Source organism: Phaenicophaeus curvirostris, chromosome 5, assembly GCF_032191515.1.
Source record: "Phaenicophaeus curvirostris isolate KB17595 chromosome 5, BPBGC_Pcur_1.0, whole genome shotgun sequence".
NCBI lineage: Eukaryota > Metazoa > Chordata > Aves > Cuculiformes > Cuculidae > Phaenicophaeus > Phaenicophaeus curvirostris.
The window spans coordinates 62531902-62558075 of NC_091396.1; the positions used below are offsets into that span (position 1 = coordinate 62531902).

At 40.5% G+C, this 26174-nt stretch overlaps 1 protein-coding gene across 5 annotated transcripts in view; it reads left to right on the forward strand.

Moving 5' to 3' along the window:
* Positions 1-268: 268 nt before the first annotated feature.
* PPM1A (protein phosphatase, Mg2+/Mn2+ dependent 1A) overlaps positions 269-26174 on the forward strand; it is a 31022-nt gene continuing 5116 nt past the window's right edge. For 4 of the 5 annotated variants that reach the window (XM_069856892.1, XM_069856894.1, XM_069856891.1 and 1 more), the window contains exons 1-5: positions 269-356; positions 15744-16595; positions 18279-18396; positions 23328-23436; positions 25909-25966. In XM_069856892.1, the coding sequence (XP_069712993.1) occupies positions 15762-16595; positions 18279-18396; positions 23328-23436; positions 25909-25966 (1119 nt within the window). In that variant the 5' untranslated portion in view covers positions 269-356; positions 15744-15761. Of the gene's footprint in view, positions 357-15743; positions 16596-18278; positions 18397-23327; positions 23437-25908; positions 25967-26174 lie in introns of those variants that run through there. The other variant, XM_069856895.1, reaches the window with a different exon arrangement.

The window sequence follows — 26174 nt, forward strand, 5'->3', positions numbered from 1 at the left end:
GCGCAGTGCGCGTGCGGTGCCTGCGGGAGACGGAGAGGGGGGAGCGGAGAGAGGCAGGGAGAGAGGGGGGGTTAGAGAGAGAGAGAGAGAGAGAGAGAGAGGCGGGGGGGCCGCGGAGCTCGCGCGGGCGCCGCGCGGAGCTGAGCCGGGGCTGGGTAGGTGGGTGGGTGGGTGGGTGGGGGGTTCGGGGAGGGGGGGCGGGGGGAGGGCGAGCGAGCGAGCGAGCGGCGGGATGAGCGCGGGGCGCGCGCTGCGCACGGAGCCGCCCGCGGCAGCCGCCGCCGCCCGCCAGTGAGCTGAGGGACAGGCCGCGCGCCGGCCCCGCCGCCTCCGCCTCGGCCGCCTCGGGGCGCGCGGTGAGTGGGGGGGGGGGGGGGGTGCGAGTGTGAGGGGGGGGGTGGTGAGGGTGAAGGTGTGTGTGAGTCTGCTGCGTGTGTGCTGTGAGGGGGGGGGTGCTACGGGAGTGTGCGTGCTGTGTCTGCGTGCTGTGAGTGAGGGTGTGTGTCTGGTGTGTGAGTGAATGTGTGTCTGAGTGTGTGTGGTGTGAGTGTGTGTGATGTGTGAGTGAGTGTGTGAGTGTGTGTGAGATGTGTGTGAGTGTGTGTGAGATGTGTGAGTGTGTGTGTGAGATGTGTGAGTGTGTGTGTGAGATGTGTGAGTGTGTGTGTGAGATGTGTGAGTGAGTGTGTGTCTGATGTGTGTGTGATGTCTGGTGAGTGAATGTGAGTGTGTCTGGTGTGTGAGTGAATGTGAGTGTGTCTGGTGTGAGAGAGTGAGTGTGATGTGTGAGTGAGAGTGAGTGTGAATGTGTGTCTGGTGTGTGAAGGTGAATGTGAGTGTGTGTGCTATGTGAGTGTGTGTGTGTCTCCCTGCTGTGTGACTGGTGTGTGCTCTCTGTGTGTGTGCTCGCATGTGCGTCTCTTATGTGTGATTCCACCTGCACACATGTGTCTGTCTTGTGAGTGATGGTGTGAGTGTGTGCTCGCATGCGCGTCTCTTCTGTGTGATTGTACCTGCATGTGTGTGATTGTCTTGTCTGTGTGGTGTGTGTGTGTCTTTGTGCATCTCTTGTTCGCAATTGTCTTGTGTGTTTGCTTGTGCATCTCATGTGTGACTGTCTTGTCTGATTGTGTCTGCGTGTGTATGTCGTGTATGTGATTGTGCATGACTGTGATTGTGCCTGCATGTGTGTGTCTTGGGTGTGATGGTGTATCTTGTGTGTCCCTCTGCGTGGTTGTGTGTGTGTGTGTGTGTTTGTGTGTTTGCTTCCTCCTCCTGCAGTGTGGATGAAAAGCTGACCAATGCCCTGAGGGAAATGGGGATGGGGGCGGCACGGATTGGGAGAAGAATCATGGATCGTTTGTTTGAAAAGCCCTTTTTGATCATTGAATCCAGCTGTACCTGTCCACTGCTAAACCAGATCCCTGAGTACTTCATCTGCCTGTTTTTTAAACCCCTCCAAGGGTGGTGACTCTACCACCACCCTGGGCAGCCTCTGCCAGCGCCTGAGAACCCTTTTGGTGAAGAATTTCTTCCCCATGTCCAGTCTAAAACTCCCCTGGTGTAGCTTGAGGCTGTTTCCTCTTGTCTTGTCTCTTGTTATTTGGGAGGAGACAGTAGCACGCACCTCGCATTTGTAGACAGTGATAAGGTCTCCCCTCGGCCTTCTCTCTAGGCTAAACAACCCTAGTTCCCTCAGACACTTCCCACAGGACTTGGTCTCCAGACCCTTCGCCAGCTCTGTTGCTCTTCTCTGGATGTACTCCAGCACCTCAATGTCCTTGTTTTACTCAATTCCTTCTGCGCAGCCTCAAAACTATGATGCATCCCTAATCCTCCCTTTAAAAGCACTCCTTCTGGCATATACTCCACCTTCAAAATTCCCCAGCCCCCTGATTTAACCCTGGCTTTCCAGAATCCTCCTTCCCAGGACCTGAAGGTGGTTGGGCTGTGCAGCCCCTGCATTGCAGGGTGGAGGTGACATGGAGCTTCTTGGGGCTGGACATAGGGAAAGGAGGAGGATGAGGAAAAGGGGTTAGGGCCTGGCATGGAACCCGTTGAGTCTGAGCATGGGGAAAGGAAGTTGGGAGAGAGGTTGAGGGGAGGGGTTGGGGCCTGGTGCAGGTAGCAGTAGTTTCCCTTTGCTCCCCCCCATTCCCATTCTTTTCTCAGCCGATTCAGAGTTCATTTAGTAGTGGCTATAAACAGCCTCCTCTCCCATCGCCACCCAAACGCTTGGGGCACAGCACCAGGGAGAGAAAAAAAAAAAATGCAACTGCGCATCTATTTATAAAGCACCCCACCCTAGCGAGGGTCAGAGCATCGACATAGTGACATTATCACGCAGTGGGTGGTTTTCCCTTGCCAACGCCTTTCAGGCGTTTAAAGTTTGAGATTTTGCTGCCTTTGAAAACAACGTCATGAGCAAAGGTTGTGCTGATGGTCTGTGATCTGTCATAGCGTGTGTGTCAGAAGTGGAGAGAAGAAAACGTTATCTCCTCGATAAAAAAGTTGCCCAGTGTTGTGCTGGATAATTGGGGTTGTGTGTTAAATGCCAGAGGTTCTGAGCAGGCATCTTACCTTTTCATTACATTTGCTTGTGTTGCAGTAGATATGATAACAGCTTTAAAACTGGCTGTGGGCTAATGGTTTCAGCAGAATTGATTTTGTAGGCATCTGTTCATTATGCATTTGTGTTTATTCAGTACGATTAAAATATTTCTGTGTTGCCATGTGTAAGGCAGAATTTTGTTGTTGCAGAACTAATTTTCAAGTTTACAGTAGGACTTGTGGGGAACTGGTTTTTTTTTTTGGACTTGTACCTTTCTTCCTGGTCATTCTGATGTCTTGCGTGCTAACCTTAGGGTTTAAGGTCTTTTATGTCATACAAAGGAATTTATCTTCAATTCTTTGAGCAGAAGGCAGCTTTAGGTCCTGAGAGCAGTAGGTTGGAAGGTAGGTGATATGTTTTCCTTAGGTTGTGATATTTAACATCCGAGTAAGTAGAATCCTTTTCTCAAGTAGAAATTCTAACTCGTGTGATTCTAGGAAGTAACTTTCCAGCTATGAGCCCGTGAAGCACTTCCCTGAGCCTATACAGCCACGGTTGAGTGGTTAGGTGGCAGAAGCAGGACTGGTGAAGGACTAGTGAAACTAAAGCAAGAGGGCTGCTCTTTCTCAGGCCCCTGTGTGCATTGCCAAGTGCCCAAGAATTGTGCAAGTCCTACCCGCATTTCTTTGATCGCTTCCTTTCTGTTACTATTCGTAGTTTTTTTTCTATGAATAACAGCAGAGTCAGGCGATGAGGAAAAAAACATGGGGCAAGGAAGTTTTGCATGTTACCTCTCCGGCCAAAGTAGCACTCAAACGAAAGATGTTGAAGGAAGATAAATTTTGTAGTTGAAACAGCATTTTTCACAGGGGTAGGGATGCTCTTAAAGCTTTCCCTCCCAGGCCTTCTAGGTTTCCCTTTTGTGTATGGGACTGGCGAAGAGTAGAAGACTTGCTGATGCATCGCGGCAGTTATTAATGTTTTCTTCAAAGATAGATCTCTGATAAAGCCTGTTAATAAATGCAGCTTGTGCTGGAGAGAGTTAGTCTGTACTCTCAGCCTCTCTGGCGTAGGCATGTCTTACGTATATACAGACAAGGCCCAGTCTGGTTCATAGATTTAGCCCTTTGGTTGGTGATTGTCTAGTAAATCTCCTCTTGAGGTACAACTATACCTGTTTTCCCTAGTATTTTCTTACCTGTTTGCAGGTGAGCTTGGGATACTTTTGTTGAAACAGAGGAGGGAAGATGGAAATGCCAGTGACTGGTGAAGCTTGCAGGTCTAAACAAGCAGAACTGACTTAGCGCCATCTGAATTAAAGCAGAATACAAGAAAGAATTTTTTTTCTATAAAATCGAGCTAGTTGCTTCCTATCTGAAGTGCAGCTTGTGCAGTGAATTTGAGTCATTCTTGCTGAGGTAGCATTTTAAGAACTGTCCTTAAAATGCTTAGATAGTTAACTCTGGCACGGTATAATTTGCAAACTTATGTAACTGCCATGTTTTTGAATGCCGCTGTCAATAAGAGATCTTACTGCACTTTTCAGTTTTAGCGGAGCTAGGGAATATAAAGCAGCTGCTTTCAGAAGATGACCTAAATATAAGTAATTTAACAATAACCTAGTTCTTACTGAAATATTGATGTTAGTATTGACTTAATTTTTACATGTTCGGTATTTTGTAGGTAACTGGCTAAGCAAGATTGCATTGGAACTAAGTGACTGAATAATGCCGATTGTGCTATTAAATAAGCAAGTTTGGGAATGGCAACTACTGTGATGTAATTGCATTCACATTGTTTCTGCAGACCTGCAGCACATTTTAAGGACTAGAACAGTGACAGTATTTGAAGTCAAGACAATAGCAACTTAGCTATACCTCAGCCAAACAACATTTATTCCTACTATTGAGCGTGCCCCTTTGTAGTTTTTGCTTCTCTTTTCTCATAAATCGTACCTCACTTTTGCATCATTTATTTTTTTTTTTTTAAACACTGGTGTGTCACCAGGGACTGCAGTCTCATTTATTCTTTTGAAAATGAAGTGGGTTTTGGATACTAATTTTCTTGCTGAATTCTTACTGATCTCTGTAGTTCCAGTCGTATGATCCAAATTGCAGTTAAGAATGCTAGGATAAGAAATAATCTCCTGTAAAATTTAAACATGCTTAACTACAACGCTCTTCATTCAAAGAATGGCAAAGTATAAAGTCTATGTAAACAATGCATAACCCCTGAAAAAATGCCAGTGTTCTTAGGATATTTAGAAGATCCAGGGAACGTTCATAGAATGTCATTTCTGTGGCATTTTATGTAGATTGCATAAAAACATTGTTTGATTGCATAAAAACATTGTGTGAGAGCCACAATGTTGTGTGGATCCCAGTGGAGATGTCGTTATCTCCTTGTAGCTTCTTTATGTTCTTGTTGCTATCTGTCTGCGAAGGAACAGTTTGAGATTTGCTAAGATTAATATTGCTGGAGTAAAATGCTAAGATTTTAAGACTGGGAAGAATGCTGAGAATAAAGAATTGTAATCGAGGCAGGAAGAGAAAGCAAGTGGGATAGCATAGGAGTAAGTAGACTGATTTTTATTCCTGGACAGAGGTAGTATCTGGCTCAGTGTTACTGGTGTTAAACCAATGCTGTAAGGTTGGTTTTTCTGTATTTCTGTCTGCTGTAAGGTCTGGTTTTATGTGTTTCTATTCGCTAAACTCTGTTCTGTGTTAAACCACACACTAAGTTATGTCTGTCAAGTCTCTAATTTTTTTTAATTAATTTCTGTTTGTGTATAAACTGAACAAAGTTTTGGGTTTTGGGGGGTTCATATTTTTTTTTTGTTTTCACCGTGCTTGTGAAGTTGATGGATATTTCAACTTGCTACTGAAGTCTACAAGAGTGTGTGTTTATAAATATATGAAACAGTTGCTCAGTTTTTTTTTAACAGTTCTGCTAAAAGATGTTTACATGTGACTAAAACGACAGAGTAAGAACTTACTTTGTCTACAGATAGTTGCAATGAAGTAACTGGGAAGGATGTAAACTTCATAGCAGTAGCAAAAGAGTATCTAAGAATAACATAGAACAAAACACAACGGGGTAGCCCAGTTTCAGTATTGAAATGTAGAGAAATGCAGTTTACACATATAGGAAAAAAATACATGCTGATAGGCCACATGCGACTGAATTATGTGGGACTACCCAGATGTATGATGTTGCTTTCATGCTTAAACGCCTTGCGGGGCTGTGACCTAGAGGATGAAACTTACTTTCATGGTTGGGTCTCAGCTGTAACTGGAAGGATTTTCTGTGTCTGTGCATACAGTTAATTTTAACTGCCAACTGCACTTCTGATCTGGAATTTGAATTGGTGATCCGTGTTCTTCTTGGCCATGTATCATAGCTATTTGTGTATAAAATTCTGTTGGGTTTTTTTTTTACTTACAAAATACCCGGAGAGGCAGTAGCCATGACAACTTTGTAAACTGTGCCCAAGCTCTTGGTGTTTGGAGTTTGGGGAATTCTCCAGCTGGAGCTCCAGCTAAGTTAAATAAAACGCAACCTCTGCAAAGGAGTGCAGAATGTGGAACAATGTGGGCAGGTAAGTGGGTAGTATTAAATTGTAGAACGTTTCGTGAAGAGATGAGGTGTTCAAGACCTGGCAAGCATTGACATTAGCACTGCTTGTATTTTGAAGAACCAGTGAATTCAATAATGTCTCATTTGGTGACCAGAATGTTTAGAGCTGCAGTGAGCTCAAGTTTGGACTTGGAGAGCACCTTGCTGTGTCGTTCGTCATAGGCAAATCTGTCAGCTCTGCACTGATAGTGACAAAACTTGGTTATCAGTGTGTCCCTTGGAGGAGAGCCTTCTGTCTTGCAAGTTATTGTCTGCATAAAAAGCTAAAACAGTAGGGCTTTTCCAATTAGTTTCATTTTTTCTCTTTTTATGTAGTCTTGGGGAGAGGACCTGCTTTCTTGCAGCAGTCATTGTCGATCCTTGTTCTTCTAATGAGATAGGAATGCTGGGGATGTGAGAGCAAAATAGCTTTGTAAATAAAGGCTCTGTGTGTGTACAAATGAACAAACTCTGGCTTTTCCTAAGCTTTGAGGATTTGACTTCCAGATCTTAATGTGCTGCTGGCATAGTTTTAATGTCATTTCTTTGCAAGCAAAGGCAGGTTACAGCTGCACACTTCAGAACATTTCCTATTTTCTTCCCATTTTATTTCTCATGTGTAGCCAGCAGGTTTTAAGCCTGCTGTATGCTGCTTTTCCTGTATCCTCACCAGAACAGTGGTTATGTCGCTGAGATTAGAAACTCGCAAATATTTTCATGTAAAATGAAGGGTCTGGGAAATTGCTTCTGTATCTTTGAATTATTTTGTGGTATTGAGTGCTTGGCGAAACAAAAAATTTTGGGACCTTCATGCAAGCATAATCTTCTAATCCTTGGGCATGTGCATAGTGGCTGTTTTCTCTAAATAGGTTATTTCACTCCCAAGCACTGTTGGTATGAACTTATTTTTTATATGGTTTCATTCTTCCATATTGATAAATCAATTACTCATAAGCAAATCAGAAATAGAAGGCTGATGCTTCCTTTGTTTTTACAGTCTCAGCGAATAATCCCGTTGGGACCTTTTTCCACATATTTTTTTCGTAGCTTACTTTAACACTTTAGCTAAAACACTGACAAAGAGAAATTTATTGTAGCTTGACTTCACTGTAGTGGCTTTGAACAACATGAACAGTTCTGGTCATGCTAATAAGTCATTCTAGTCTAGAGGGTTTTTACCAAATGGCTTCATTTTTCTCTTTGAGTGGCAGGACGGACCAGGGCTCCAATTCTGCTGTGATATTTATAAATAGGCTTAGATGAACTTGATAAAACAAACAAAAAGCATTTACTTTTTTGGTTTTGTTATTTTTCTTTTTGACACAGAAATAGCAGTGGAATAGTGTGGTTCTTCCACTAAAGAAAACATTCCTTGGGGAATCTTCAACACTTTTTTTTTTTCCCTTTGGTGGCAGGTGTCGCTTGATTGGTCATGCTGAAAGTGAATGAAGATACTGAGGCTTCAAGCTGTAAACAAGAGATCAAAAAGACTGAAATGTAGAGCATGGGGGTTTGGCTGTTACTTGAAGCATTTGATATGTTCAGATCCATTCAGTTCTTGGACCTTCAGTGGCTTGTACTCAAGTATGAATTGTTTAGGCCCATGATGTCTAGAAGTGGGGTAATATTCTGATATGGTAGATGGCAGCGACAGAGCAGTCTTGGTGTTACAAGTACTGGAGAAGATTGTAATTCAGCTTTTATGACGTACTATAACTCCATTCTTCTGTGTTGTCTTTTTCTCTTCCCGCTACGCCCGTGGTTTTTTTCAGGTGAAACATGCTGCTGCGCATAGTTCTGTCAGAATAGCTGCATAGCTCTGTGTACTCTGACAGGAGCAATTTGGTTGGAATTCTTATTTTCACTTGTTTGCTTTGCTCGTTCAGAAAAGTTGAATTTTACTGCATCTCATTGGTATATAAAATTAAGCGAGGCCTTTCTTTCTCCTGATTTCTATCTACATAGGCTGCAGCTTCCTTGGATCTTCCAGTTCTTACAGTGCTTGCTTCAATGGGACTTCTAATTTTGCTGGAGTCTGTACGAGTTTGTGTGCTGTTAACAAAGCAGTTGTCTAATCGCAGTGTCTGAAATGAGTGCCTTTTGTTTATCTTCCAACACTTTTAAGTATGGAATCTTTGGAAAATGAGGTATAACCAGAAAGGTGCTGAACTAAACACCAGCATGGGCATGTTTTCAGCTTATTAACACTTTCAAGCAAGGACCTTGGCTTTTTCATTCTCATATTGTTCAGACTGCAGCATACGAATTTATGCAGAGCTACCTCATTGATTTTCATAGGACTTATTAATGCCATTTTGGTTGTCTACAGTTCTTTAAGTGATGGGGCTGCCCATACTCTGAAACTGCTGTCTAGTGTTTTTTTTTCATGCTTTCCCACCCCCAATTTATAGTAGAAGTATGTATAAAGAAGCAAGAATTCTGTCTGGTCCAAGAAATATTACCTTAATTGTGTTCTGAGGGTGCCAGTTGTGTCAGGATCCTAATAAGTGACTGGTACTTGTGTATGCAAGTTGTGTCTCCTCTCAGAATCAATGTAGTGATTTTTCTCTTCTCAGCAGTGGTCCTAGTGATTCTGGAAAGAAGTAATTTTCTTCAGTAACTGAACATAGAGCAAAACGAAAACAACTCCATAAACAAATCTCTGAACTACATTACAGTCTTACAAATTTCTGCAGGAACAATTTGTTAGAAAGATTAATTACCTTTCTTCAATGTCCAGGGCTCGATTTTTCACAAATCAGATTGCATGCATCTCCTTTGGAGAGAATTTAAACTTAATCCAACATACATTCATATCAAGAACAGCAGCTCCTAGGTTAGCGTTGGAACAGGTTTAGTTGTCTGCAGGGTAGAAGCAGAAAAAGCTGTTTTAAGAAAAACCTGAAACATTGTTAGAGAGAGGGTGTTGACTTAGAAATTGTTACCTTCTTCATTCCAGAAAACCTTTGTGGGCTTTAGCAATCCTCTCCTAAATTCTACCTACCCTGTTGGACGCGCACAAGAAAAATACATTGGCATAGGTAAACAAGTGTGATAAACTACTTTGCTGTTTAGTACGGGGGGGCATTCAGAAAGGCTGTTTGCTCCTTGCCAAGGATAAAGGATTTTAATCAGAAGAGTGGTTATTTTTATGAACCAAACCAACTCACAAACCAGCCTAGCTCAGTGAAATGGCAGTGCCTGTGACCAGCTGTCACGGGGTCAGAGCTCATAGGTGTCTGTATCAGGAGTGCAGTGATTCAGTGTGTTCTGCTGTGGTGTGAAGTTGTGATTGTAATCACTGCTGCATATTAATTACAGAGAGAGAGAGACAGAAGGAGGATGAGTGGGGAAAGGTGGAAACGATTCATACTTTCCCTAGAACGCAGAGTCATTAACTTGTTTACCTTCGGGGTTTGTTTGCCCTCTCACTTGCGTCCCTGTAGGAATGTTCATGCCTGTATGAAGGCTGGTTGCTGACAGCTTTGATATTTCTCTTTACTTTCTTTAAGCTAATGTTTCCGGCTGTCTACCTTTTCCTGTTCCCTTTGGCACATGCCATAGCTGCTGCATCTGTCATAAACAAAGAAATTATTGATGTAATTACAAACTTTCTTACCCCTATGGGTAGTTTATTCTTATGTTCTTCTATTTACAATTGTCTTACTGAAATAGAATGCAGACTTTGGTTGCGTCTCCAAGAAGCAAGTATTCTGGTGGGGAAATTGTGTGTTAGTCCACGTGTGTTAAAATAGCCCTGTTTCTGTATTTTATTTCTTCTTTTTCATAGACAATTTACGTCTCCCAGTTGGCCGTGTATTCCGGTGTCTGAAAGGACACATTCAGAAACACCAACTGTAATATTCAGTGCTTTATTGATGTTGTTGAAGCGTGAGTGCCAGACCTCAATCGTATAGCCTCCAATAGTTTTTAAATAGTTTTGTTGGCAAGAAGCTTTTTCATGACTTCATTCAGCCCATGACTGTGGTGTAATTATGTCTCCTCATCTGCGTGTTCTGTTTTATTTTAGTCATTCTTCCGATCCCTGGGATGATCTCTGACATGTTGTTTGTTAACATTAATTGACTTGGGGCATCCAGTGTGTACTGTTAGTGTTTCATTCAACTGGTGTTACCTTCTGAAAGTGTTTCCACATTTGCACTATTCCATGCTGGTTGGTTACTGCGTCCAGCCTGCTTAAGGCTGGAGCGAGGCAGGGGGGAAGTACCACAGATCAGATCGGAGTTGAAGTGATCAAATGCCCTTTTTCTATTCAGTAGCAGTCTGTATAATTCAGTGACTTGCTCTGGGTCCTGTAGTTCAAGTAAAGATTGTAATCCTTCTTTATGGTGCTCATTACAACACACAGTGTGTAGCGTCACTTGGAGAATTGTTCCAGGAAATTGGAGTATGGGGATATTTCTCAGCTTAGTTTGAACAAATGCCTATGACTTCAGTGTGGTTCATATAAGCAGCTTATTCTAGGAAAGGAATACAACTCTAACTTTGTTTAAAAAGTATTATTAAATTGCTTGTTGTTAAGGTACAAGTTTCAGAAGGGGGTGGTTGGTTTCCTTGGACAAGATGATCTAATCTTTGTCTGAATTCCTTGGAAGAATAAATTGTCCCTTTACAGAGGTAAAAGGAGTTGCGTTAACTGTCCTTTGTGAGCGATTTTAGACTTAGGTTCTTTCAGTCTTCAAGCAGATAGCAAAACAGTAAAATTTATTTTTGTTTGTATCAGAAGGCAGTGTAGTTGTGCTGTCTGGATAGCGCAATTCGAGGGACAAATGAAGGGGCAAAGAGATTTCATGCATTCCAGTGGTGTATCAGTGGTTGTCCGTGGTAGTCCATGGCCCAGTATACTAATTACCCTCCTTTTCTTTGCCGCTCTGTTCTCCAGTTGTGTCTATTTTCAAGGAGTTGAGCTACTGACTCTTTGGCATACTCCATTCATTATTTCAGTTTTGTTTCTAATACTGCAGCCCTTTGAATTTTGGCACTCTTGTGTTTTATCCGAGGTCTTGTTACTTGTGTTGATTTTTCTAGGCCAAGTACAGTATTCTCACTTTTCTGTCTGCAAACTGCAACTTGGGCTTTTCATGCGCTTTCTGTAGAGGCTGACCTTCAGTTCGACCTCCACGAAATCAGTGTTTCAGGAGCCATGTTTAGATGCACTTGTAAATATGTCCCCTGCATATTTGTTTTCATGCAATGGAGTCCATTTTCACTTATAGTTTTGTTCAGAAGCCTCTGCTCTTCGAAGCCAAAACCCAGAAACTTTGCAGAAAGCCCTTCTATTGTAGGAGAAACTAATTGAAGGCACTGGTATGGAGATGGCACGCCAAGAATCATCTTGGGTTAATGTTGAAGTTTGCTTGACGTATCATTGTGGCAGTGCCAGATGATGTTTTGGAGTTATGATTTCTGCAGAAAATGTTGCATCTCTGATCTTCTTACGAGGCACTGCTGCTATAAGACTGTTCAGAATTGCCCTTCTCCAAGAAAAAAAAAACAACAAAAAACAGAGGATAGGGGAGATTTCATAGAATTATTGGGTTGGAAGGGACCTCAAAGCCCATCCAGTTCCAATCTTTCCACCATGGGTAAGAACACCTCCCACTAGACCAGGCTGCTCAAAGCCTCTTCTGGCCTGGCCTTGGAACACTTCTAGGGAGGGGGCATCCACAACTTTCCTGGGCAACCCATTCCAGTGTCTTACCACCCTCATCGTGAAGAATTTTTTCCCAATGTCTAATTAAATCACCCCCCTTCCAATTTAAAGCCATTCCCCCTCGTCGTATCACTTCATGCTCCTGTGAAAGTCCTTCCCCCCGCTTTACTGGAAGGCTGCTATAAGGTCTCCCCAGAGCCTTCTCTTCTCCAGGCTGAACAAACCCAACTCTCTCAGCCTGTCCTCATAGCAGAGGTGCTCCAGCCCTCAGATCTTCTTTGTGGCCTCCTCTGGACACATTCCAACTTCATGATTAAAGTGCATTTTCTCTTACTCTGGCTTTAATAGGAGCAGGGAGAATGTCTGAATCCTTTTGTACATGCGTTTATCGTTGTGGCATCTTGAAAGCTGAGGCTTCCAGAGCAGAGGGCTGCTCCTGTCTCCCAGTATGAGACTGCAAGTTTTCCACTGTGCTTCAGAAATGTGTGGCTGGGTTGGGAAGGGCAAAGGGAAAGGGCAGTAGAATTGTTTATGGAGAGTAAAGGTTATAAGATGGAGACTCCTGTTTAGGAAGGTGACTAAAAAAATATGAGAGTTAAGCCATGTTTGGAATCTGTTGCTTTATTGCACATTGTGCACGCAGACTCTCCTGAGTCTGGCGTCTCTCTGTAGTGTCATTACATAATGAAGTCATGCTGTAACTCGGGTGCTTGCACAGCTACAGTTTAATCTGATCTGCATACAGAGCTGTATGCTTAACTGAAGGTGTCATTCCAGCTTAATCAGTAGAGTGCACAAACCACCTCACGGAAGAATGAAAAGCATACTAGTGAGTTTGGGTAGGCACTGATGTGTGAAAGATGTTTTTGCAGATATGGACTCAAAAAGAGGCCTAGGAGATATTTCTAGTAGGAAGGAGGCACAGCTTTATGTCAGCCTTTGTGTGTGTGTGTGTCCTTCTTTTAAAGCTAAGAAGATTTTTTTAAGAACTAAGGGGTTTGAAATTCTTCAGGTTTTAGCAATACGTAAGGATATAGGGGAAGAAGTAGCAGATAGGCTCTGGATCATAAGAATTCACAGATTGATCATACTAAACTAATTTTTTTCTGAACAAGAATTGGAATCCTGGAAAAACTAAAGTCTTGGCATGTTTGTCCTATCCACAAGTGAACTATGCTTTCCCTTCAGACACAGGATTTTGAAAACCTGGCCTGCTCTCATAGAGGTTTATACTGTTGCTCTGGTGGAAGTACGGTGAGCTGAAGTGTTGCAAAGAGAGCACGTGCAGTCTGTGATGGTAGTTTTTGGAAGGTGACCACTTTATGCTATGGGTGTAAATAGTTTCCTAAGCAGAAGTTGTGTGACCACATTGTGGTTATCCTTCTCTCTGTATTTGCCTCTATGGTGGGTAGCTTGCAGCCTTGAAGGATCATGTGCCAGTATCTCACGTACAAGGCTTAACTTACAACAGCAACAGCTCTCAGTTTACAGTATGTGGAGGGATAAGGCAATTTGGTTTTAAATGGAGAGTAGATTTGTTAATTTTTGAAGTATGCTAGCATTTCTGTGTGAGTTGTTAGAACTGTGTGTGGCCTGTCTGTGTGTATTTTCAGTTGTGTTTTACATAACAAACTGCTGAGAGGGACAAAAAGCCTACAAAGCACAACTCTGTCTGAATATTGCATGTAATATTCAGTACAAATTGGAGTGCACTACCTGTCTTAGTGCAAATTTGGCTGTGCTTGTGGTCAGTTTAACTGTGTCCTGTTCTTAATGCTTTTTGGTTTTGTTTTAAACACAGTAATGTAAAATACCTGATGGAAATGTGGTATTGGCCAAGGTAGTTCAGAACTTTTTGAGCTCTAGATTGAAGTGAAATAGTTGAATGTTTGCATTCTGTTTTATGTTCTCTTCAGTAATAAGAAAGCATTCAGCATTAGTTTAAACTCTGGGATGAATAAGAAGTCTGTTATTCCACAAAGTAATTCTTAATTTGATTTATGACGTCATTCTGTAATTGTTTTGATCACTTGACTTCACTTGAGTTGCATGTGAAGATAAGAGAGTCTTAAGTCGTATTTTTTTCCTAGCAACTGCAGTAACGTTAACCTCAAGCCTACGCTTAGGATACGAGACCAGCATACACTGTATTTTGTTGGCTGGTTACAGTTTCTGTGAGCATCAGTATTTTGTTTGCTTAAGAAGAGACAGAACTTAAGAGCAGAGGTGTCCTGCTGTTGACATCTCTCCATAGAGCTGAAGGATGTGCAGCTTTTGTGTTTGTTAACAAAGCATGTGAGCCAAGGAACGTGTATCCAGCCCATGCGCCTCACATTTGAATCACTGTTGTGGTGAGATCAGATAAAAACATTTCTCGGTTGTTTATTCTGACACATACAGATGTTTTAGAAAGGTTGATAGTGGCTGGAAGAGGCAATATGAAAGACTTTGTTGGATATACAGTGTCACAGCTGGAGCTGTATTGCAATAAAAGCGCATTATCAAGAAGTGATGATATCACTTAGAAAACTGATTAAATGTATTCAATCTACAAGGTAAAAACCTTCTGAAACCCCTAGTAGTCTAACTTTTCTGCTTGTACAGCTGCATAATTGGGGCCCCAGGTAAAATCCGTTTCAGAGACTCTTCTCACGGTTAATTTTTCTCCACTGTCTTCAAATAGGAAAGCTCATAGTCTTGTTCCATTACCTTGCATTGTATAACAGGGATTTGCGCGCTCTTTGATGCTTTCCTGGGCAGAATTTGCAAGTATACAAAATGTGTGACCTATTTTGTATGATTTTTTTTTTTTAATAATGAATGCACAAATAAACAGATGTGGATTAGAAGGGTGGGTTGAACAGTTAGGGTGTGAAAGCCATGAAGATAAACCAGTCAGTTTACACTGCCTGTGAATATAATTCGTATTCTCCTAAGCATGAATATTTGCTGCATCACATCCCAATGATGGGAGGTGGAGGAGGACAGGGTGTGTGGAATATTGGTCTGGCTTGAATAAGGAAGCGTGGATTTACAATACTGGTGATTTTATTTCCAAACAGATTTCCTTCGACTTGTCAGGGGAAGTTGTCTTTCAGTGAAGCATGAATACATTAAGGTTTTAAGTAAATCTGCAGCACAGACATCTGAGAAGCTTGCTGCGTAATTTAACTGAAAATCTAAGGATGAGCTTTCACAAGATAGCCTAGCCAAACTAATGGCTTGCTGCTGCCTAAAGGGACAGCTGCGCTGCTCCTTCCAACTCCTGCTCCTGGTAATTCATTGTTGCCTCTTCCTTTATGCAGACTCTGGCATCATCTTGATCATTCAGATCACTTTGTTTAAAAACAGAACAAAACAAACCACCAACCAAACAAAAAGCCCCAAGCCTCCTCCTCCTCCAAAAGGAAATCTCGTCTGTTTGCTTTCGTTTCCCCATCACTGTTGGAAAAGCAGATTGTGAGCTGACTTTGCGGCCAGCAGGTAGGGATCTAGGGAATGCCAGTGTGCTGGCAGCACTCAGCTGTCTCGTTGGCTCAGTACTCACTGGGAACATGGCTTTTCAGATGTGTGCCAGTTAACAGGTCCTCTTTCAGACTGATTTATACTGCCTCATACTAGAGGTTTTTGTCAGAACTGTGAATGAAAGTGGAATAGAAGTTCTCCAAGTAAAACAGCTGAAAATAATTGCAACAATATGAAATGTGCGGTTCAGCTACTACTGTCGAAATTAGATGAAAGCAATGCAAATTTGACTTGAGAGTTACACAGAAAAGTCAGCATTAATATCTGTGTATTTTTATTATCCTAACATTATTTGGGCTATTATTTAATATGTACAATCATGTATTTAAACAAGAGGTACTTAAGAATTATCTTAATAATCCTTTTTTTATTTTTCAGAACTGAAGGAGCGTCATCATGGGAGCGTTTTTAGACAAGCCAAAGATGGAGAAGCATAATGCCCAGGGGGAAGGGAATGGGCTTCGTTACGGTCTGAGTAGTATGCAAGGCTGGCGAGTCGAAATGGAGGATGCACACACGGCTGTGATTGGTTTGCCAAATGGACTCGATGGATGGTCGTTTTTTGCTGTATATGATGGGCACGCTGGATCACAGGTTGCCAAGTACTGCTGTGAGCATTTATTAGATCACATCACGAGCAACCAGGATTTTAAAGGGCCAGATGGACCACCATCTGTGGAAAGTGTAAAGAGTGGCATCAGAACAGGTTTTCTGCAAATCGATGAACACATGAGAGTCATCTCTGAGAAGAAACATGGTGCAGACAGAAGTGGGTCAACAGCTGTGGGTGTCATGATTTCTCCCCAACACACATACTTCATCAACTGTGGAGACTCGAGAGGTTTACTTTGTAGGAACAGGAAGGTTCACTTCTTCACACAGGATCACAAACCAAGTAATCCACTGGAGAAAGAGCGTATACAGAACGCAGGTGGCTCTGTAATGATTCAGCGTGTGAATGGCTCTCTTGCTGTTTCAAGGGCACTTGGGGACTTTGATTACAAATGTGTCCATGGGAAAGGTCCTACAGAACAGCTAGTCTCACCGGAGCCTGAAGTTTATGAAATTGAGAGGTCGGAAGAAGACGATCAGTTCATCATACTGGCTTGCGACGGTATCTGGGATGTTATGGGAAATGAAGAGCTATGTGACTTTGTCAGATCCAGGCTTGAAGTCACTGATGACCTTGAGAAAGTTTGCAATGAGATAGTTGACACCTGCTTGTACAAGGTAGCCAGACTTGAGAGAAGTAGTTTACTGTGTTTTCACTATTACAAGTTCATGAATGTGTTAAGAATACGTTTGGGTTCCATTTTACAAGTACACAATGGTTTATGTTAACATGACTTTTGACAGTAATTACTGTGATTCCCAGAAAAATGGTGATAGAAGGGAAAGGAGCACATGGCAGAAACAGTATGGCTTTCTGCGTGGTTTTGGTTAGTGAAGACTTAAAAATCCCATGATCCCTGGGAAACTAGAAGCTGACAGGAATTTATGGGCAAGCCAGGGACATTAACTACCCTTTTCTGTTACACAGCATACCTTACAAAACTTGAACTCTTCATCAGGCTAGAGAATATTCTTTCCTTTCCTGCTCTTCCCCTCCTTTCCTGGGCATATAGTCATAATATTACTGCCATAATTGCACCAAGTTTAATGCAAAATGGTTGAACCTTGACTTCATGTTTTGCAGTTTAAATTTTCTTCTTTGCTATACGAAGATCTGACTTCCTAAGCTAGTTTTTATGGTGGTTTAATTACTGTATTTCTTATTTAGTCCTGTGTGATTGAGCTGTGCAACCAGCTCAAGTAGAAGACGGTACTGTTTTGTTTAACAGATGTGTGATTTTTGCCTACGATAACTTGTACTTTATATTAGTGAGTTGCAAGGTGGTACAGTTACAGAAAAGGTTTGAAGTATTCGGTTTGATAGCTTCACAGATTTTCAAAGGCAATCTACAGGTCATTACATAAAAGAGCCAATGTTTTTGTTATGAAATACACAAGACAGCATCTCTGCTTTCCAGTGCTTTGGCAGATTGGTAATGTGTGCATTTTTGTTTAAAATTTTTGTCTGGTCATCCTGAAAACAAATACCAGGGAAGGAACAGTGGCTTGTGGATGCTGTAAGCTTTGCATCAGCCAGCTGTCAGCACCTCCCTGTACACCCATATTCTCTTGTTACAAACCCCGGCTTGTTGTTGATCTTGCTGACTTCAGAGGATTTAGTTGGTGTTAGAAGTCAAGCATACGGATGTGTGTTTGTAGACCAGAGCGCAGGGGTTCTGAAAGTAAACTAAACAGCTACTTTTCATAAGTCGAATGTGTTTGTATTTTCAATGTATTCGAGTATTGGGGTTCTGTTTAGTTGAAGTTTGAAATTTTTCCATTTCAAAGAATGCTTTTGTAAGGGCCTTGGCTCCTTACAGCTGGTCTTTTAGCCAGTTCTCTCGCTTGCAACTTCTCTTGTTTTTAAAGAAAAGGGGATAAAGTACCCAGTAGCTGTGATTTTACATGGAAGCACTGTCTGAGTTCAATACCACCCTGCTTAGTGCTTTTAATGGTTTTGTTTACCCATCTAATATTCAGCTGTGATCCCAAAATAACTGATAGTACTTAAAAGAAGATGGAGCACAACTTTGTGATTACAAATCGCTCTAGCTAATTGGCTCTGTGTTGTCTTCAGGCCAGGGAAGGGCAAAGAACAGTGTGACTTCAAAAGCTGTATGAATGGCCAGACTTGTGGAGTTCTGTAAGGGCATGAGGGAGGTTAAGGCTAAAACTGATATTAATCCATAGTAGTAAAAGTTGTATTTTAATACCACACGATATGTGAAATTTTGTGTAAAGTGTTTTGTGTATTGAGTCTGGTACGTGTCCATTCTCAAATTGTTTTTTCTCTTCCACCAGGGAAGTCGGGACAACATGAGTGTGATACTGATCTGTTTTCCGAATGCACCAAAGGTATCACCGGAGGCGGTGAAAAGAGAGGCAGAGTTGGACAAGTACCTGGAAAGCAGAGTAGAAGGTGGATCATTTAAAAAAAAATAAGTAGCTTTGTTTATAAACAGAACCCCTGGTCCCTTCCCCTTCCAACAACCAAACTCTTAACACATGCAGGCTTTTTAATAGATCTTCAAGTGCCGCTGGCCATCTGAAAAAGGTACTCGTATTGCCCTGCTCTATATCCTGAAAAAATGCTGCTGTGAAAGTGAAGCAGCCTATGGCCCTAAAAATTATTCAGGATGGCAGAGAGAGAATTTGCTTGTGCTCAGTGTTCTTCATGAGTCCATTGACAGTGTTAACTTCCAATCAGTAAATCCTACTTCCAGCTATGTGGAGTTAAATGAAGTAATCGGAACATCTTGCCAAGAGTCTGTGAAAATGGCAGTTTTGGTGCCATTTTCCTGTATATTTATGGGCGAATTAACTGTAATATCTTATTATTCAATTATGGTAGGATTACAACTTGATTACTGTCATCTTGAAGGCACCTGCTAACGTATTTACTTATTTGAACGTACTTCAGAAATTTCTCAGAGTTAGTCTTTAAACATTCATGATGAACAAAAGCTAGGGGCTCATCTTACACTGATAATAAGTTCAACATTTTTCTTCAAATTTGTAGTTCAGGAGTTCTTAAACTTGAAACTGAAACTGCATGTCTTAGGTGTTTTGGGTCACCTAAATAAAAATAATATTTGATAGCAATTTGATTTAAAAGATTTCTTATTAAGAATGGATTTATAGTGCCTTGCGGTATTTACAGTCAAACACAGCTTGGAGTTTGTTGCTGAAACTTAAGACACGCTGTTTGCATTGTTTGCATAGTTAAAGTCTGTTTTGAAAGTGGACTCCTCTAGACCTACATGTTATAAGCAGAGTTATGTGTATATACTCCAAGAACCCTTAATAGCACACCAGGCATGACGCGCAGAGTTTTTCACAGTTATGGCATCAGCGATTAGTAAGTTAGAGGAATATATTGTGCACTTTTTTCCTCGTTAGCTTGCACAGAGATAACAGTGCGGCCTCAGAAATTTTTCAGAGGGCTTGAATTCTGGGTTCAGACAAATTACTGCACAGCTCTACAGCACTTGCTGTCTGTGGTGTTGCTCCTTCAGAAATGTCACCTTTTTCAAAGGCCTCATTTGCAAAGTCTTGGCAAACTCCATCAGCCCCTGAACAAGTGTCCAGACAGACATTTCTGTGTTTTATTGCCTAATAGAAGTTGGTGCATGGTGAGCAATAGTGTGAATCTTCTTGACAGTGTAGCAGGAGTGTCCAAGTGCAGGGTAGCACTGCATTAGTTGAGTTAGGTGACTTTGTTCCAAAGTGATGAGTTGTTTTGCACCAGGCATGAAGAGTGCTGTGTGTGCCCACTCGCAGAACCGGTGAGGAACAAGTATGCTGTAAATTCACACATTAATTTACAGCATGCTGACTCTCCTAATCTGGGCAAGTATTGCCTTTGTGTCTTACATACTTTCTCAGAGTTCAGCGAGACTTGTGACCTAGAACATGAAAACATGTTCAAGTTAAGGCTGCGTTTTCAGGCAGCCTCATTGTACCCAGGAATATGACAATGAGTAAAGCTGACATTTCTGTACTGACACTTCATTTTGTAAATGGAGAATTTAAGCATGTGATTATGGTACATTCAATGAATTTGGCTGCCAGTGCTTTGCACGTATACAAATACCAAATTTCAGGAATGAGCAAGGTGTGATGCTTGCTTAGAGGCAGAAGGATTCTGTATGTAGTTATAAAGCACTTTAATACTAATTTAATGGGATGATGTCAAGACCGCCTGAGGAAATACATTGTATTTTCCCTTGAGGGTCGTTGCTTCTTTTTTAGATTGCCCTCAATCTTTTGTCTACTGATGCACAAAGATTATTTAAATTAATGAATATGTAGAAAACACTATTCAACCCAGCAGTGACCTGCATCAGCTGTGTGCTGGATTTGGCCTTTTAGGTCTTGCTCAGGAGGGAAGTTGAGAGACTGAACTAAAGCAGAACTTCAAGAATAGGAGTCTATTAAATTTGTTATATTTAACTTAGAAATGCTTGTGCAGTTCGGTTGTTTCCTGGTGGAAATGGATAATGCAGCATTGGCTAGTAGGGCAGGACTGCAACAGCATCTGAAACTTCCAACACTGCAGTGAATGATCTTGCTGTTGTCCTAGGGTACTTTAGGAATGGCAGTGCTTAACTCTAAAAGCCAGATCTTCAGCTGAGGAACTAGGAAATGTAAAGAGTACTTCTAAAATGATGTTACTAATCTGTGATATTGATTTAAAGTTAAAATTCATTAAAATGAAAACTTTGTGAAAATGCGAATTATGTATCTTTATGCACATCAGTGCTCGAGGTAGTCCAACAAGTAATGAGTTTGATGTTTAGAACTAGGCATTTTTTTCTGGTGGTACTTCTATTCCGTCAGCTTCTAATATACCTTTATGCTGTTAAGAAGCAGTGCAAACTTTATGACTGAACAGGGCTTAGTACTGCTGGCCATCTTGAATAAGGCGAGGCAACTAAGATTTTTGAAAACACAAGGTTTTCTACTCGCCGTGCCACCTAGGACTCTCCTTTTTACTGATTTGATGTCTTTGTGGTCTGAATTCATAGCTACAGTAAATAATAATGGAAGAAGCAGCAAGTGTGGAGAAGCATCATTGTGCCATTACTTGCAATAAATCAGTGTTACTCCTAAAATATCATGTGAAGTTCATAGCAGAAGTTATCAATCATTCCAAAATGTGTTGCTATCATTTGCACTAATGTGTTGTTGATGTGTTGACTCTAAAAAGAAATTTGTCTTTTTTTCTGTTTTCATTTTTCTACATAAAAACATTCCGTAATAGATAATCCTTGCGATATTTATACTTATATAGAGACAAATAATTTTAAGTTAGCTGTTATGTGTTCCTTCCCGTATTTTCACAAAATCAAAGCTCTGGCTTTTTCTTAAACTTTGTGTAAAATTCCCAATCAGAGTATAAAATAAGCAGATATGTTTTAAATCCTTGATTTTAGGGTTTTTAAGTACATTTATCCAGTACTTGATGCCATGATGATGTGTTGAAGGTTTAAAAGTAAATTAAAGGCTGGGGGGAGGGTTGTAAGATGTGTTGAAAGAAGATAATTCCAATAAATTAAACACAGCTAGCAGGCCTACTCCATTTGTTGTGTCTTCAGTGTTCATTGAGTCTGTATCTATAGTTTTATCAAAATATAAATGTGTTCATTTAGTGGAGACTGTATGTTAAATGTACGACAGTTACAAGTTGTGAAACTGTGTAGTATAGGTAAACTATAAATTCCTTATTTTTGTACAGCAGAACTTTAGCACTAGCACAATGTAGAATATACTAGATGTTCAAAATTGCACAATAAAGGAACTTGGCAAACCAAATCTGAGATCTTTGCTTCTTATTCAGATTTAAGAGCGTTAGCTTATTTATTTACTAAATACTAGATGATAAAATGAATTTTGGCTATAGGTTTTGAGGAAGTGGCAAGTTCTTGAGGTGTCTATGGTGTGTGGTGTCGTGTATTTAAAATGTAGGTCTTGAAGGAAACAGCTGAAGGCTTTGTGCTGCAGAGTTTGGTGCTGGTTGAGGGCTAGACAGTGTTTCCACTGTACCTTGCAAATAATTTACGCAGCTTGACTGCAAAATAGAGCTGATTACTTTCATAAACACACACAAAGCATGGAAAAACTATTCACAAAAAGTAATTCACAATTCTTCTTTTTAAGTTTTTAACTAAAAAGGACTGGATACGTATTGGTTTTAAAAGATTTTAATGTGCCTTATCTCACTAATTATGAAGTGAAAACTTGGTATGCTCTTCTGGAATGATCGTTTAGGGCAAAATCAAAGTGCCAGAGTATTTTTCAAAGTTGTACTGGTGAATTCCAGCTACTCTTCAAGCTGTGTAAATGCTTTACTATGTGAAGAATAGTGTGCATGTGTGTATATATGCACGTATGTGCACATTATTGTATGAGTGCTGCAGCATTCACTTGAAGGGCAACAATGCCAAGTCTTAATCATATTTCTTATAAGTTTTAAAAGCTTATGTTTACAGAGAAACAGATGCATTTTAAAAATGTGCTTGTTCATTACATTTCATAAGAATCCCTGTTAAAGGAGTGACTCTTCAAGGGTGGTATGGTGTGAAATCTCTTTCAGTTCAAATAAAACTGTGCGCTTATGACTTGAGAAGAAAAAAAAGCGTAAGAATAAAGTTAAGGAATTACAAATAAATATAAATGTGACTGTGGCTACAGTACAGAGTCTCTTCGCACTGAAGTTGGAGTCGATCAACTTCAAATAACTGCCTAGTATTCACATATTCCCAAAGTGAGTTGAGGATGGAATGGTCTTAGATGTGGTGTCCCTGGCTTTTAATTTGGGCACAATAGTTCTTAAAATTTGCATGGTGCTATAATGCAGTGAGGTACAAGTATTTGCTTATGTATGTACATCCATGGGAGTAATTTTTGATGTCTGAACTTCTGTTTCTTAAAAAATATTGTGCTTGCTACGACAGCAATAATCTTTGATCTTCTGTTGCAGCAGTAAGGCAGCTGTTAATATCTGCCTCATGCCCAGAGCGTTTTGTTGGGAAGATATTACATCTATGATATCTAATATATAGCAGGAAGGTCATTAAAGAAATGTTTCCCACTTTTATTAGGTAGCTGTGTATTTCCTAACCTGGTTTGCATGTTAAAAGCAGTGTATCTTTGTCAAATCTGTTACATGTTAATTTTCTTACGGAACCAAAGTTAGTATTTTCCATGTTTAATGTGGTCTGTTTTTTTTTTTTTTTATATATGTATATATAAACAGAAGTTAAGCTGCCTTTTTATAAAACTGAGTGTTTCAATCTTTTTAAGTTAAATTTGGACTGCACTTACAAAAAAAGTACTTCTGATTCCCAGAGATCATAAAGAAGCAGGGTGAAGGAGTCCCAGACTTAGTCCACGTGATGCGTACGTTAGCAACTGAGAGCATCCCAAACCTCCCGCCGGGGGGTGAATTGGCAAGCAAGTGAGTGCACATCCATGTAAATGTGGGGTTTGATTTAAATCGAAACTGTAACTGTAAGGCCACTCTTAAAAGTGGGGGGAGGGAAGAAGGGCACAGGACAAAAGGTGATGATCTGTTCTGATTTTTATTACTCAGTTCTAAATAAAAAGGACGAGCATAAGAACAGAGTTGACTGTGAGTCACTGCTAAAATTAAATGTCAAACTGTAGTTTTGGGGAGGACAGAGTTTTTTAAGGGTGGCCTGAATGTGTCTGGTTTCTGTAATTAACTGGGGTTTCTGGGTGGGAGGTTACATCTGAAGATGAAGAAATAATGCACTGACGCTAGCAGTTACTTGGATATGTAGTTACATACTTCAGCGAGAAGTGATATGCATATGATGCTTTGGTTGGCAGCTTTCTTATCTGTTGCTAAAGCAATGTTGTAATTGCTTAAAAGTTTGCTTTTGTATCTCCGCTTGTGACAAATCTGAAAACTATATAGAAGTCTATCAGGAAAGAAAAGTGGGAAGTTAAATTCATGGCTTTATGTAGGCTTTGTCCTTGAAGAAATTCAGTGTTGATGCTCTGTGGCTTCTGAAATTGATGTTCAGTATTTATCGAAACTGTGCTTAGCTCATTTGTTCACCGAACTAGGTGGTTTTTGGTTCAAAAGATTGTTCATGAACCTGTACCACGTTAAAATGAATCGGGCACATATGACACAGCTTATGTTTTTAACCCTTTGGACTGTGATTTTTTTATCATTACACCAAAACATGAAGACTGTTAAGTACGTAATTGAATAAATAACGTAATGATGACTTATGCAAAACAAAATTGTTCTAACATGAGCTGTTGGACGTGGAAAACAGGAGATGGCAATTGTATATATAATAGCATCTTTTTAGGATGTGTTGCTGTAGTCTTGGAAATATTATCAATGAATGTGCTCATGAAATATGGCATACAAATTGATTTTTCTTAATCTCCTTTGGCTAGCAGTGATATTGTGGTTGTGAGGAAGCACTGAAGTCACTGAAGAGACTGACTTCCGTGGGGTTTGGTCTTAGCGGTGCTAGTTTGAATAGAAATTAATGGAAGGATGGATGTATTTGGATGTTAGCAGAACTCAAAGCCCTACCTTAGAAGGAAAATAATGCTTTTCAAGAAACCTGCCATATTTAGAATCAAGGATACCTATTTCTTGAAAGATAGGGAAACTTTCCAGTTCATGTATGCGATATGCTATGTGTGTAATTGCTTGGTTTTATTGCTTTAAATTCAGATTCTTTTCAATGTGCTGTAATCATTCAGTAGATTCACTGTGATGTTTATACTGCTGCATGGTGGTTCCTGACTTTTTAGTGTTATGGGATGATCATAAAGCCTATCAGCTGCTCTTTTTCTTCTAATGCACTCCTCTGTGATTGCTCTGCATGCATTCATGGGCAGTTAAAAGGTTGTTCTGTACCACAGTTGTAGTCTGCTGCTTTGTCATATTTGGTTCTGCAGGAGTGGGATGTGGAAGAAAGTTGCTTTTCAAGTGCATTGTATAATTCCTGGTTTACTCTCCTCCTTCCTTCCTGCTCCCCCTCCAAAGTTGTTTGCTTATATGCTGGGTAAGGCAGAGGCTTCCTCTTCCTTCAGTCTTTCTTCTTTTTTTATCAGTTTTCAAGGAAAACTTTCACCGATTTGTAAACATGATGTTTGCAATTCTCTTAATATTTTATCAATATATTTCCTATCAATATTAGAAAAACCAAGAATCCCAGAGACAAAAGTTAACTACAAGCTATTGTAAATATGCTAAGCAAATTTCCTTTTAAAGAAGGAAGCTGTCAAGATGCCGGAATGAATTTCTTAATATTTTTTACTAGACAGAATTCTTAGTCTGAAGATGTAGAACTGCTATTTGCACTGAATTTTTTTTTAAAAAAAAAGTTGCAGGGATTATTGGACATTATTGTAAAAGAGCATTGCTTCAGGAGTAATTTTTCCAGGTTTGCATATGGAAAGTACATTTTGGAATGTAACATGAACAAAAATGTACTTCAGAATGCAATTTTTGTGCAACCAGAAAATAAAAAAATCACTGTTTGCCTATGCAAGTGCCATAATAAAGGAAATGCAACTGCTGTGTTCATCAGACACAAATGACCAGGGCGTTCGACAGCCATCAAGTTTTCTGATGCCCTTTTTCAAAGTCAAGAGACAAATCGCCAAACAGAACTGCATCTCAGCCTCATTGAATATCAGATCGTGCTCTTCTGCTGAACTCTGAGTGGTATTCAGCCTTGTTTTTCTTGAAACTAAAATTTTTAAAGGATATGGTAGCTGTGTTCAATGCTTAATGACACTTAGTGCTAACTTGCAGTAAACTTGTTTCTGTGCATTTTAAACCTTTTAAAGTTTGCATTTTAAATTACAATCATACTTAGGGACTTTTTTTTAAGGCACAACCTTAAACTCTTCTGGGTTTTTTTTGCTCTAGACGGAGTGTGATTGAAGCTGTTTATAACAGACTGAACCCCTACAGGAATGATGATACTGTAAGTATGCTTTCTCTTTCTATTTCTTTATCTTTCCCTGCACCCCAATTATTTCAGGTGTTCTGTAAAGAAACATTTTTCTGGTTCTTGTTCAAAGATCCCAAAAACAGACACAGAAATGCTGTGCTTTTTGGACTATCTTGTGTAATTGTTTTCTGCTGCATTCTGCTGATCATAGTCTCAAAACTCCAGTATGGTTGATTTGTCC